This window comes from Cimex lectularius, unplaced genomic scaffold (genome assembly GCF_000648675.2).
Source record: "Cimex lectularius strain Harlan isolate CLEC.00 unplaced genomic scaffold, Clec_2.1 scaffold35, whole genome shotgun sequence".
Classification (NCBI taxonomy): Eukaryota; Metazoa; Arthropoda; class Insecta; order Hemiptera; family Cimicidae; genus Cimex; species Cimex lectularius.
Window position 1 is genome coordinate 2,230,454 of NW_019392746.1, and position 15,456 is coordinate 2,245,909.

The 15,456-nt window shown below is 38.6% G+C and overlaps 1 protein-coding gene across 2 annotated transcripts in view; it reads left to right on the top strand.

The window, feature by feature from the left end:
• LOC106669325 overlaps positions 1-14,023 on the top strand; it is a 48,282-nt gene extending 34,259 nt beyond the window's left edge. Inside the window, exons 3-4 of one of the 2 annotated variants that reach the window (XM_014398731.1) lie at positions 5,703-5,829; positions 13,536-14,023. In XM_014398731.1, the coding sequence (XP_014254217.1) occupies positions 5,703-5,829; positions 13,536-13,710 (302 nt within the window). In that variant the 3' untranslated portion in view covers positions 13,711-14,023. Of the gene's footprint in view, positions 1-3,919; positions 4,265-5,702; positions 5,830-13,535 lie in introns of those variants that run through there. The other variant, XM_014398732.1, reaches the window with a different exon arrangement.
• The last annotated feature ends 1,433 nt before the right edge of the window (positions 14,024-15,456 follow it).

Consider the following 15,456-nt stretch of genomic DNA (forward strand, 5'->3'; position numbering starts at 1 on the left):
AAGTTCGTTTTGTTAATGAGATAAAGAATCTATCTATAATTGTATCTATCAACATGTTTCTTTTAATTTTATTCATTTTTTAACACAAATACACGTAATAATTTAATTTTATTAATAAATCATTTAAACGAAAGAAAAAAAGAGAAATGCTGTGTTATTTTAAGAATTAAATTCTACATCACTGGGCAGAAACCAAACGATTGAATGTTTCTGAGTAAAGTGCCCGCTTCAGCATCAGTAATAGAACTAATGGAGTTTTATTTATCTTTCCTCTTGATTACTGAACCTCTATACGGAATCCATTTTTCATCCCCGGTTATAACATTGTAAGAAAGGCGTTTGAGAGTAAGTGACACTGAAATAAATAATGATGTGCATTAAAATATTCTGTCTTAGGGCAAATAAAACTTTCTTTTATTAATATCACTAATATCACCCTCTCCTTTTACGCCGAAGTACCTTTTGTAAGCTTTCTCTTATGATTAGGTTTTAATTACCGTTGTGTCATTGCCGTAAAATCTTTTCGATTCAAGATCTGAACCTTGTTCTTGGACTGCTTCTGTTGTTAGGGTAGGATCGGAGTGTGTGGAAAGGATCTAGATGTCGCCAGCAGTTGGTTGTGATTTGTCTGTTCAAATGCGTGGGTATCAGTGTATACTGCTATCTGCTATATACATTCCTTGCAAACCGCCAGCTTTTATTGACATGATGCGTGAAAAATCGGAACTGATTCTCACTTTAGACCCGCGATCTCAGAGAAAGGACTTCAGTAGAAAATATTGGGTGAGAAAGACCACATTTTTATACAATTCACTAATTTCGTGGTCCGCTTTACCAATTAATATATTGCAATTAATTAAGGTTTTTAGTTGAGATAAAAAAGTCAAAGGCACGAGCGGGATTCGAACCCCACGATCTTCGGTTAGATACGCCGCTGCTCTACCACTTGAGCTGTCGTGACCTGGATCCACTCGGACACTAACTTCCCATCTCAACCCCACCTTTTTTCCCCCTCATTTTTGCCATATTTCAAATGTCGTGTAATTGTATTGGATTCTCGGCGCAAATGAAATGGCTACGGAGAGCTTTAGTGAAGTATACATCATTTTAATTCATTAAATTCACTAATTTCGTGGTCCGCTTGACCAACTAATATATTACAATTAATTAAGGCTTTAGTTGAGATAAAAAAGTCAATGGCACGAGCGGGATTCGAACCCACGATCTTCGGCTAGATACGCCGCTGCTGTACCACTTGAGCTATCGTGACCTCGATCCACTCGGACACTAACTTCCCATCTCAACCCCACCTTTTTTTTTTTAATTTTCCTTCCTTTTTGCCATATTTCAAATGTCGTATGATCGGATTGGATTCTCGGCGACAAATGAAATGGCCACGGCGAGCTTTAGTGAAGTATACTTCATTTTAATTCATTACATTCATTTTATACAATAGTGATCTCTTCAAAAACCAGAGACTCGTTTCCTTTGACTATTCTATTTAGTTATTCAGTTTGAAGATATTGTGTAGACATTTTTTTTTAAATTTACTTCCATTCATACCGAGACGGCGCTGATGTAGGGAGGTTTTACTTATATTTTGAACTCCACTTGACGGCAATGTTTGACATGCCCTAGTTCCTCACTTCGATGTTTTCCACCATTGTTATTTCATTCTATTTGATGCCAGACTGAATGAATTCTATTTAATTCAGGCAAGTTAAACAGATATCACACGCTTCATTTGGAAAGTTAAAACTTTTTCATTCTGCAACAAAGGCTTATTTTGATGCTCTAGCTCAATCGAGTTCCTTCTGACCATAATAAGGTTTCTTCTCTTCCTTCTAATGGTGAGTGTTTCGAGGGGATATGTGAGAATCCATCTAGCTATTTTAAGAACAGTATTTCGAAATGCCACGATTTTTGTCAGTAGTATTTCGACTAGTGGTCATTTTTATCGAACTTCCAGTTGCTGGGTAAATCCTTGTATTAATGATCTAGCCTTGGCGCATTTGAGACTGTCATCGATTATAATTTGGGTTTGTTTGTACAGCTTCATCCTACTTCGAATATACAAATTTTCTGAACAAACAACAAACGTCCCAGTGTTGTTTCTTACTCTGGACATCGCAATCCTGTTCTTGGTGAGCTACATATCTTTCTAGGTATTCCCATGTCCTACTTGGATCAAATTTTTTGGTCATCTTATTTGTCAAGGACTTAGATTTACATTTGGCATTATTACGTGTTACACGAGTTTTTTTTCTTTCATAAAAACACTGGTACATCACTCAGCAGACTACACGGAGAAACTACAATTATTTCTTTCTGTTGGCCCAAATTAGTCATCTCTATTCATTTATTGTCTATTTTCTGCTAATAAACCGAATTCAATACCCATTTGTCAATTCAGAAAATCCAAAAACGTTTCTTCATTCGAACAACAAAAACCCAATGAATTTTAGATTTCCCTTTCTTTTTTTTCTTTAAAATCTTCCATACCCAAAAATAGAAGTAGTCATTTCTAGCAATAAATATCTAGACGTTTACAGGTTTCATCTATTCGGCTTGTTCTTCGTTTAAATCGTCACATATCAGCAATTAGATGGAGTTGTGACTTTACGCCGGCGAGTCCTATCGTCAAACTACAATGCAAAATATTTGGCTTTTCTATACATTTTATTGTATACTACCCATGTTGGGTGCCTGGCACACGAGGCATAGAAGCAACGAAAAGGGTGACATGTTGGCCAAAGAGGGAGCCAACATGGATTTCTAGGTCCAGAACCCTACTGTGGCTTAGTGTCCTGCCACATAAGAAGGTATATCTTACAATGGATTCTTAATGAGTCCAAACCACCAGGTGGATCAATACCACAGGCATGAGGGACGCGAAGTATCGTAGAAGAACCATCCACAAAACTTACTGGAAGTCAACCGCGACCGAACCGGGATTCTGGTTGGACTCCTGACAGGGCACTGCAACTTAAGAAAGCACATGCCCTGGATAGGAGTACAGACAGAAGAAACACTGTGCAGATACTGGCAGGAAGAGACCACAGAACACATTTTATGTTTCAGTGAAGGTTTATGTACGAGCAGGTTATTGCACCTAAGACAGAAAAAACCACCAGCATGATCCTACACTAAGGAGCCGCTGGCGAGGTTATGGAGATTGATTAACCACCTGAAACTGGCCAGTAAGATGTAATGATAGGAAAGCGCAATAGATCTGCTCAGGTCGAGGTACAGAAGTCCTTATGGCCGCCTCTTTTATCCCTATACGGCCCACATAGGTTTATTGTCATTTCCAATAGCTCAGTTCATCTATTCAAAAATGTTGGTTATGTATGCGTCATGTTTGGCTTTTTTTACGCAACCTACTAGGTGGTACCTACATCCTGCAAGGTTCGCATAATTTTAAGGGAGTTTATAAATACTTAATATAAATCTTGTTTACCTTATCATTACCTTGTCGGAATGTAAATGTCTCGATTAACATAGCGAATTAAAATTAATAATACTATAAAAGTAAAGTGTTGTTCCTTAAGGTTTCTGTCACCCAATGATGGACGGAGGGAAATCTTAACTGTTGCAGACATAAAACTGTTCAGAACCAGCAAGCGTATTAAATTTTTGATATTACCTGACCTTTTTACATTCGCAACTTTAATCACTGAAGTGTTCATTTGTATAAATGTATACATTAACAATGCTCTAACGAGCACCAAGGACTTCTACTGGACGAGTTAATGAGCCAGTTATTGTGTAATTTTAATTATCTGCCACGTTTATTGTCAGTATAACATATATCGACCTAAGTAATTAATTGTTTCTAAATCTTTTCAAATGTACTATTTATCTTACTGGAGAAGTTATAATTAAGGGAAAAAATAATTTTTGTCTTTATTCAATACAGAGAGTAGCGACGGTGATGTACTTCCTTTCAAGCACAGTGTACACATGGGAAGACCAGTTGCGGACTCCTTCAGAGGCGGTAACTTGCCTACGTACCTCTACGATAAAAATTACTACATGAATTATGGATACTATCCAAGAAATGAAAATGGCTTCCAATTACATCGGTCTTATGAACGCCCTGCCATCGGAGAGAAAAGATGGTTGGATACTTTGGGTGGAGGAAACCTATTATGAAATCCCGGCTGTTAATATCCGGAGATTAAAAAGAAAAATAGCAGAACAGAAATATTTTAGCCATTACCTGTATATGTATTTCTGTTAATAAAAATGTTAAATGTTTGCATGCTAGTGTATTTTTAACTAATAAATAATTTCTCTGACGCTTATACTCTCTTGCGTAGTGCGCATTTTTCGTGATTGCATAATAAAACAGTCTCAGGAGCGAGAGATGGCACAAACCCGATTTAAAAGATCCTAAATTTAAATGCACAAGTTCATTCATAGTTTTCATTATTATTTAACTTCAGTGAAGTATGGAGTGTAGGCCAAATAAATGTCGGTCAGGCCTCCTCTCGACCCTGTGCCCTTTTGCAGCATATCAAATTTCAAAAAAAAGTAGATCCATCAGCAATGAGTTAGAAAGTCCTTAGTTCAATGGGACTATATCCTTACTGTATCCTGTATCTGTAAAAAGTTTAACGCAGAAATTAATACAGAACTACTATAACTGGGACGTTAGGTCTAGAATGTTAGTTTCGAATCGGTGAGTACATGTTAAACTGGCACTGGGTCACTTACCAGGCACTGCTTTGCCCTCACTGGAGAATTTAATCTATCAAAAATTCACGCAAATAACAATAAATATGTAGAGCAACACAAACTCATTCATACAACTAAAAACACTAAATAACTTTTTTTTTTTAAATACAACGGAAATAACCTATATCAGCGGCAACCGCCGGACCGGACCATAAAGAGGACCTACTCGGACCACGAGACAGATAATTTTTCACTGAAGACGGCACAAAGCCAAAACGCTTTTGAGTAACATCAAAAAACCGTGAGTGTAGATGGACCTATTAAGTGACCCTGTGGCGGTTCAATATAATTATTTTCCCTTTGATGCGAAGGCCCATGCAGATTCTTACTCGTGGGGAAGGAAAATTCGCTAAACGTAACGTCGTAAAAACGCCTAATTCATTATTCGAGCTTGAAATAACAATCATAGTTTCATCGTTATATACTTTTATCATTTTATTATCTATTTAAACCTTTCAAAAGTTTTAAACTTATAAAACAATGTATACACTTTTGTCTTGCCTTGAATTCCTCTATGTTTGCATGAACAAAAAAACCTAGTAGCCAAAAATTTCCTAACTAAAATCTCTTACCTAAGAATCACTTTAGTTGTTTTCTAGTTCTTGTTGTTCTGTTTGTTGTTCAGGTCGATAAAATTATTTCGAATTATTGACGTAAACGTCTGGATAATAGAAGTATGCTTTAGTTATTTGTATTAATTTGTGTATTTTATCTAATATTTTTAGTGTTATTTTAAGCTATTTACTTTGATGCAACGATGCATGGTTAATTGTTTGAATGGCATGGAAAGCATCACTACTTCACTGAAAGGTAATGTTACCTAATATTTTTTATACATATACACCGAGCTTAATGGGAAATTCACTTTTTTTTCTGTTGTAACTAACCTTTATTATTAACATCTAATAATCTGAAATTCAATTGTTAATGAGTCATTATCATCACATTTTTTATTTATTCAGGTGGCGGCCATCTTTTAAGGGATTTAGAAAGCGCCCTACGAGAGAACCCCATGGTTTATGAAAGACCTTCTAGGAACCTGGACTCACTAGACGGAGTGACATTTGGCTCATCAAAAAGAAATTCCGTGTAAGAAAAAAAAGGAAAACAAGTAAAATAATAGAAAAAACTTATAAGAAGCTCATATCTATCTATACTTTCTTGTGTATATGTATTAGACTCGTCCCAGATTGAAATTTCAATATTCAAAGGACCAATCGGTATAACTAGGATCGTGGTAAAGTTCAATTCCACTGTATTTTTAACAACAACATTGAACATTCTGAAACATCTTTGTAAAAGTACAAACTGGATACCACGGATTCCAATTCAATGTTTAACTTCTTGCCAGTAAATATATATTATGTTTGTCACTTGATCACCATACTCCGTCACTCTCGCTTCTGTATAATATACTTTCAAAGAGAAAAAACCCGTAAACACTACATTAATCACTTATTGTTTACCTTTATGGAGTGTTACTAATTCTTTTGCACTTTGGATTAAAAATAAAGTAACTCAATCCTTTCCAGAACCAACTTGTCGAGTGAGTTAATTAGTTTTTTAAATTGTTTTCTTTGATGAAACAATAAATTTGAGTATGAAGTTCATTACTAATATTTTCTTAAAAACGTGGTTTTAATTCGAAAAGATGAAAAAAAAAGCCCTGGCCGATGCTTTGGCCAACGACGGATGTAGCGTCCGTTACGTATCCCACGTCCTGGGTGTGCCCACATTGGTCTACAGCGGTTTAAGGCAACCGGAAGTCTCGAGTTAAGAGAAGGTAGTGGTCGATTGCAATGTACGATGGCCAGAATCGATCGTTTTATTGCTCTTACTGCACTACGTACCGTCATTAAACAGCTTCCTCGATAGTCAACTCCAAACAGTCCAAACAGGGTGAGCTCTAAAACCTTCAACATAAATAGTCATCAGAATGCTTCGTGAGAATAGCCTCTTTTCTAGACGTCCCACATCAGGTTCTCTACTAAAAAGGCATCGAATAAAAGGGCGACTATCCTATTATATAAGACACTGTGTGCAGAAGACGTGGAGAACGCTTTGCTTCATGTGCCATGCACGAGTCATAGCCTATTTTTTTATGCATAGTTTTTACGAGGGTTTGCAACATTGTGTTCCCCAGTACTCATCGTCAACAAGTCAAGAGGATCTTTAGCGTCCGCACCTGGCCTTTTGGCCTTATCGGACGTTTTGATTCTCAAAATGAGAGCTGACGCACCTCCGCATACGACAGAATGGTGTTACTGCCTAAGCGTTGGTATAGAGGCCCCCCAGCCCCTAAGGGCCGAGACAACCTCGCTCTCCGCTTGTCCACTCCGACTGTGCATCGGATCGTAAGCCGCACGCGAGGGGCTAACAGGCCGAAATACATCACCCTGTCTTCCCCTCCGCTTACTCCCTAGATAGAGAAGGCCACTCTATCTCCCTGAGTATAGGGGCTTCACAGCGTAGAAACTTCCGGGAACGCCCCGGCAGCGGTTTAGTTTAAAGTGGAATTGCTAACCACACCCTAGATTAGCACCGCCTATGGCAAAGTCAATTATCGAGCTCAGTCAACATCTGTCATGCGCATTCGAAGGACGCCATAGGCTCAGCCTAAGTGGTCAAATCCTTCGCTTCCCCAAGGGTACCACGCCGGTCATACGCACAACAATACAAAGCATACTCTAGTCAGAGACACCGATTCACTACCCGCTTCCATTCGTTTACTCATGCATTCGAGGGACTATAGCATGATCATTGCGTCCTCAACGCTTACACGCTGTCGTCCGGTCACAACGTCTCCCGTGAGGCCGAGGGGTTTTACGTTGGCCATACGCCAGCTTCACTAAGGTCACAGATAGAAGACAGCCTCTGTCTAAGTTCCCGCCTGGGACGTCACCACGCGCCCCCACGAATCCATTCCCAGTGTAACTAGGGCTGAATTTGGAAAGTTTAGTTACCCTGGTACAGATGGCCATACACCCTCCCCCGTCTATGCAGACAGCATCTAGTGCACTGGCCCTCGTGTGACTCTGCTAAGGCACCCGCCGCCCATACCGACCCTAGGCCGACACGAGTACAGCTTGTGCTTGAGAGAGGTTGCCACGCCCTCTGGGCTGCACCTTTATTTTGTGCCCGGATACACCCCTTGTAACCAAGGGTAGGAGGGGTCACAGGATAGAATGGAGGAGCTCGGATTGAGAAAAAGGGCCGTGGATGACAACACGAGGTGAGCCGTTTCGGGGTCTCGAGTCTCAAACCACACTATTCCACCGTTGTCGCCGTAGTTCCACATAAAGTGGGCCACGACTCCCAAGGTGGGTCGAGGGTTCGCAACAGCAGAGGTCATATAAACCCTCAGGTTGCCACTGTTTTTGAAAAAAAAAAGCCCATTTGTTAGTATGTCGTGTTCAAATGCAGGGCCGCTGGATTCGAACCCGGAACCTTTACCCTACACTGATGAGCGCCGTGTCAAACCCTAAACTTTGCGGCCACCGACGCCCCCGCAGTCTATTTCAAAACACTGTATATGATGGAACCAACGCCCGTTCCCGTACCAAACTGATTATCACAGAATAGATCTTTGACTACACTGAGAAAGGTTTTCTGGAAGCCTGGTCTCATTCACTCCACCTATTGGAGACAACTTCGTGTTAAAGCAAGATAATGCTCGACTGCATGTAGTTCGGAGTCGTCACCCATTACTTGGAGTATGTAAGGATTACATATTGAAATTAATTGGTTGTTGGAATGAATCCCATAGAACATTTATGGGATAAATTAAGAGACGGGTCAGCAGACATCGTTCACTGCCTCAAACAAACGTTGAACATCTTTCTATCACTAAATGATTTTACGGTATTTTGTTGAATTTTTTTTAAACCTTCATAATTTAATCATTTTTATTAAAACTCACAAATTTCTGAGCTAGTTTACATTAAAATAAGTATGTTGTCATTAATATAGCAATAGAAATAAAATGTAGTTTGAAATAAACAACAAAATCCGAGGTCCGGTTTTTTGACTTGAGACTGAGATTTTATTTATTTTGTTTTATTTTTATTATGAATTCAGGTTATCGAAATGTAGAAAACGAGCGAGGAATATTGTCCGATTTAGGAAAAGTGTAGTTGGATTTTAGTGCCGACACGTTTGAACGAAGAAAAGAGGTACATACATCTTCATCGCGTTACCTGTCCATACACCAATCGAGTTTGAACCGCATCTGCCAACGGACAAAAATCATCATGATTCATCGCCTTTTGCATAATTTCTACTGTCAAAATACAACCAATATCGCGCACACGTAAAATCCAAAAATATATAATTAAAGAGCATCGTTGTAGAATATGATTCTCGTCTTTATATGTTTTCAACTTTGGGTCCCATAATTTAACGTATTCCCAGTCGTCAATTAAATCCTATTTAAAATTTCTGTTTATAATCATATTAGTCCGATATTCTCTGAAAAACCCAAAACTTAAAAAATACTATTGAAATTACATACTAATATACATATTTCATGTGAAGAAATTGTTACATCAGTAAAAAGATGAGAATATAAACTCAATTATCAGAAGGGGTGCTTGCATAGTGTAGCCGGCCATCTTGGATCGAAATGCATGTGTCTGTAAGACATGACCGGTATAGCAATAACAAGCCAATCCCTATGACAATCTACATCCTAGACTCTTAATAAATGACCGAATTCATCCGTATTTGCAGTTTTCAATCAGAAAAGTATTTCTAAAAATTATACCCTTTTTATTTTGCAATGGAGTCTAGTAATTTTTGTTATAAAGCCTTCTCAATTATTAGAATAATATTAAATTTGTTAACGGCTATTGTTATTCAATCCTTTTTATAGTTGGTCACCTTAGTTTTATATACATGTCATGAGCATGCATTCGGATCTGTACCCAGACTCTAACCAACCAATAATAATTTTATAAGGACTTATTGGTCATTGACACAATTGACTATACGCTTATATTAAAAATAAGCTTTCTTCCCTCTTCACTAATAGCGTACATTTTTTATTTAGCTTAAAAAAAGTCCCTGCAATATTTCAGTTACTACAAAAAACAACTTATTGGTATTAGGAATTAATTGTAATTTCTGTGCGATCGATCAGCTTTTATTCAATAATAGTCGCATGTAGGGTTGTGGTCACAACCCAAATCCAAGGGACTACAATGGAATTAGGAATTAGACATCAATATGGCAGTCATAGACCAATATTTTCTCGGTCCTGCCGATTTGTCTCTACAACTAGGTCCTTTCATCGTTACCGACCATTTTGGTCCGTCTACCCTCGACGGGTTGGTCTGTCAGACGCGCACTTCCCCATCACCAGTGTTGGGTCTAAACTAAACCAGCACTGTCTGGTTTATATGGCGGGTATGGCAGGAGTTCTGCCCCGAGTTAATTTTCTTTTTTATCACTCTGTCTCTCCCTGTTTATATCCCCAATAATGAAGACTGCAAAATGCCAAAATGCACCTGACAGTCCAACCCAGCGAGGACTAGAAGAGTAAAATGATCGGTAACGATCAAGTACAGGTTGATCTCTTCTCATACAACGCGGAAAAACCTCACGATTTAAGTTTATTTGCAGATCGTGAGATGCGGTCTGGTGTGACGTAGGTTTTAGAAAAACATTTTCTTTATCGTGCCAACGTTTCGATCTTTATTGAGATCATCTTCAGGGCNCTATCACAGTAATAGTGAATTACAAAAAATATTCTAGGAATAGAGAAAAATCCTCTAACTTAAAATATACAGAGATCGTGAGTTGCGGTCTGGTGTGACGTAGGTTTTAGAAAAACATTTTCTTTATCGTGCCAACGTTTCGATCTTTATTGAGATCATCTTCAGGGCTCAAAGTATTTGTGCTGTGTGTCGTGTTGGGTGTGCCCACAAAACTCACAATTTATGTTATTTCAGCCAAAAACTAATTTTTTTAAGTCTTGACACACCCATATTCTCACTTATTCTTAAACTCTTTCCTGCATAAATACAATTTAATTAGGGCGAAGCAAGTTTTATATATTTAATAGATAATTGTGAGACTAAATTTCGCCCTGAACCATCTCACACAAATAAATACACTCAATCTTATAATGCACAACAAAAAAAACATATATTATATCAAACATGCAAATACGTCCGTTTGCTCCGAAAAATTGGAAAAGGGGAACAAACATGATCACCATTTCTCGCTTTATATATAGAGCCAAGGAATTAAACCCTTGAATTACGTATTACATATGTTACCAATATTTAACAAATAACATTGCTATTTTTTTCTGCATTTATAATATATTTTCATATTAATTACATTAGTCAATTACACGTTTTGATTATGTATATTTCACTAAACTCGCGCATTATTACAAGTCAATTTTATTGGACACTATAAATCTATATATACATTTGTAAATCTTCGTGTTTTTAAGGATCCCATGTAGATTGGTACGTAAAGGAAGCTTTTCCTCTTCGACCTTCTTGCAGATGTCCTGACGTGCATGATCTAGCCGGGGGCATTCCAGAAAGACATGGTTTGAATCTTCGATCGCTGCTCTCTGACACCGCCCACAATGAGGTGACTCTTTTATGCCTATGCGGTGTAGGAGTGACGCCAGTCGATGATGGTTGAGTCGCAGACGAATCAGTGTGATGTAGAATTTCCTTTTCTCTTTGAATGAATGGTACCATGCTCTTGCAGGGACACGAGGGACTAGGGTTCCATAATACTTTCCTCTCTCCTGTAGGGATGTGCCACAACCTTCGTTCCACGAAGAGAAAACATTTTTTTTATTTGGGCTACTATGTCTAAAGTCGTAATCATTTGATCTCTGCTTTCGCCCGTTGAAGTCGCCTCCTTGGCTAATCGGTCCACCTTTTCGTTTCCGTGTACTCCGCCGTGCCCTTTGGTCCATATAATCGCGGCTGTGTGTTCTTGCAACTCAAACATCAGAGATCTGATCGTGAATATCATTTTTGGGCTTTTGGAGCTAGGTGCGTTAATGCTTAGCACTGCACTTAGGGAATCTGAGATGACTACTATCCTGGGCATCATTTCACGATTGGCATATAGCAATGCATTGCTATTTACAAACGAAATGAGAAAATCATAACTTCAAAGTTCATCTTCGGCAATTTTTTAGCATCAGGTCAGTCTATGGGGCTCGATTCCTCACAATGGAATTGGTTTTAATAATGGACTAATAAACATTACAACCAAATGAATTTTTGACTTTCATCTCAAGGAAAAGAGGGAAACTGGTCTCAATCAAAATACCTACAAATAAATAATTTAAAGTTAAGATCTAAGATATGAATTTGCTCTATGTTATTATTATTGGATTGATGTTTCAGCTGGGAATCATAATACGTTTCACAAGCCCAATTTTAAATTCTCAATGGTCATATGGCTTAACCATCAAGCTGTGGAAGAATTAATCATAAATCATAAACGCTCTCAAGGCGGTGCGGACCGCGGAGGGCTCAGCCTTCCTCATATGTACCGACTCTCTGAGCGCTGTCTGGGCTGTACGCGACAGGTTCTCTGTGGACCCTCTCGTCGTGCTCTTCTTAGAGAAATACGCGGAGCTGGACTCTCTCGGAAAAACGGTGGTAGTTGTCTGGATTCCCGGACACGTCGGCCTGGAGGGTAACGAACGCGCGGACGAGGCGGCGAAAGCCGGTACGTCCCACCCTCCGGATCGGACCATCGCGATCAGGCCCCCTGACGCTAAACACGCACTAAAAATATGATAAAAGAAAGATGGCAGCGTCCGTGGGCGGGATCGTCGGAGAGGCTCTTGCGAGTCAAGAGCACGACTGGTAGATGGCCCTCAGGAGACGAGAGATCGTCCTCACCCGACTGAGGATTGGCCATATGCGGTTGACACATGGGCACCTGATTTTGGGCCAAAGCCCGCGCAGGTGCCCCTGATGCAGAGAAAGGTTTCTCGATGTGTCCCACGTAATAGAGGCGTGTCATGCCTTTGCGCCATACAGAGAGCGTGTAGGCATGCCGCCGGACTTTTTAGGGGAAATTGGGGTTTTTTATTGTATATAGTATGTCTTATGTGTTGTGTGTCTATATGTTTTGTCTGCATGTATTTATTAGCGTGAATGGCGAGGGGTGAGGGTGAAATATAACGTCATCATCGCCCCTCGAACTTAGAGAGCGTTTGAATGTGTGTTCGGGATCGATGGCGGAATATTTATAAAATACTCCATCGACCCCAATCTAGATTAGTTTGAGTGTAGGTCGGTGGAGAATATCAAGTACTCCACCGACCAAACGGAATGAGTGTATTGTATGAATGTATTTATTTGTATGAATGTAGTGTTTGAAAGTGTAAATAGAATATTGACTTAGTTTGGTGCTGAAATGACCTAGATGTCGGAAGCCCCAGTAAATTTAAAAAAATTGATCATAAATCAAAGAAGAAAAACGTCATTTTAATAAAAATAGTTAGCACCTAGTTACAATGCCCGATGCTTAAAGGGATCTCCTTCTTCGCTTGGAAGTTTATTCCTGATCTGCCAATGAACAAAAACCATCACGATCGATAATGTTCAGCCAATTCAAACTTCATCCAGCATCACAACGTTATGTCACAGGGCATAATTATACAACGAATGTATTCTACAGAGAAAAAAGCTTGGAAATGTTTTCGAAACTTTGAACATTTCAAAATATTATAACTGATTAACTGCATACTTATTAATAACAACATATAACTTAAATATTACAACTGCATTTGTTTTATTTTACAGTGATCCCTCTGAGACAAAGAGGAACATGGATGAGATTGACAGAGCTGGATTCGACACATTCGTCAAGAGACAACTCTACAACGTTGGACTAGCCGACCGAGTTGCAAGAAAACGGAACTTTGTACCTTCACATTATGAGATGTACGGCAATTACAACCCGGTCCCATTCTTTTAGATCTGTTCGAGACTATCTATCACGCCCCGAATCCATCCAGATGATACTTCAATCGGAAAAGCAATTCCCCAAATTACACTCTTTTCTCTTTGTTTTAAAATAAAGTCATATTTGGTATCGTAGCTTTAGCCTCTATTGATGTGTCGCACTCGGTTTTGTTAACAAGTCTAAACGAAATTGTAGAATTGTAATTGTATGTTTACAAAAAAATTTATTAAATTGTTTTCCCTTGTAAATGTTCAGTATAAATTGTATTTTATTTCCCTAAGCCTATATACTTAAATAAAAGGAATTTCTTAATGTTTTAGCAATATTTTTCCTGTGATTCATTAACACATTATTATTTTAAGAAGTGCACTAACTGGGGCGCCTTATTAACTTTTTGGCGTCAGTGTTAAAATTTAAAATTTATGCACTAGTTCGTTTTTACTGATTGGTTATTTTTTGTCATGTTGTCTTTAAAAAAATGATCTTAAATAAATTAATACATGTTTAGCGGTCATAATTGACCATATTAATTATTTCAATGAATTATTCTTTTTATCTAAGGTCTTGGTTGAGATGAAAAAGTTAGTGTCACGGGATGTCAACAATTTGTAACGATAGCTCAAGTGGTTAGAGCAGCGGCGTATTGAGCCGAAGGTCGTGGGTTCGAATCCCGCTCGTGACACTAACGTTTTCATCTCAACCAAGACCTCAGATAAAAAGAATAATTACTTAAGTAAATGTTGAAGTAGTGAGGGGTGTCAGGTGAGATGTATTTCACAAAAAACACCTTCATTTTATTGCCGATTGAAGTTTCGACCTTTATTCGGGTCATCTTCAAGGCCTGGGCAAATTACAAACATAATTATGCTGATTAGAAAAAATTTAATTATACAATAAAAATATAACGTAAAGTAAGTAATACACATAAGCAGAGTCGACTTAAAGCTAATTTTCTATACACTATAAGTCACTTATTTCATCAAAGCGACAATTCACGGTAATATAGCAAAGTCCAATATTCGATGAAAAATACTTGATCCACGGACTTAAAACACTTGATTGTAGAAAAATATGATTGTTGGGTAGCCGATTTTTGGAAAAATTTAAGGACGAGAGGTAACCAGAGATTTTGAAGGAAGTACTATTTTGCGATAGAGACTATTTGAACAGGCGTGCATCACTGCTTCAAATAAAAATAATAGTTAATTCCTAGTCAGAGAATTTAAAGCATGTATATTGTCTGGGAAGACTGGAGGCGTAAGGTGGTCACAGGAAAAAATTTCTTGAAGAAAAAAAAATACTCCAGACCTTCCCGAAAAGAAGAAACGCTTCTGATTCGGCTTTGAATCGGCCACTCCCGGCTCACCCAGTATCCTCCTCGAAAGGAACCTTAAACCGATGTTTTCAATCTGTACATCTCTTATCATTATTTCCCACACCATAATTAATGCACTTTTAACAATGCCACACCACGACCAAATCCACTCCAATATTTAAGCAGGGCTTCTAGTGTCGGGCGTCTTGAACTGGATTGATGGGTGCTTCCCCGGACTCGGGGATCAAAGTAAATCCAGTGAGCTTGCTTGTTGACTAGAAACCAACCCCTACTCGATAAAGCCCTCCTGTGCGAATTGTAATATTTAATAGGATTTGACGCCGAAGGGCTGCCTCTGCATCGTGATATGCGGGGGCCTGGCTATACCGCACAGAAAAAAAGGCTCTATTGATAAATGTGAGGAATCCTCAGATGTCTTATCG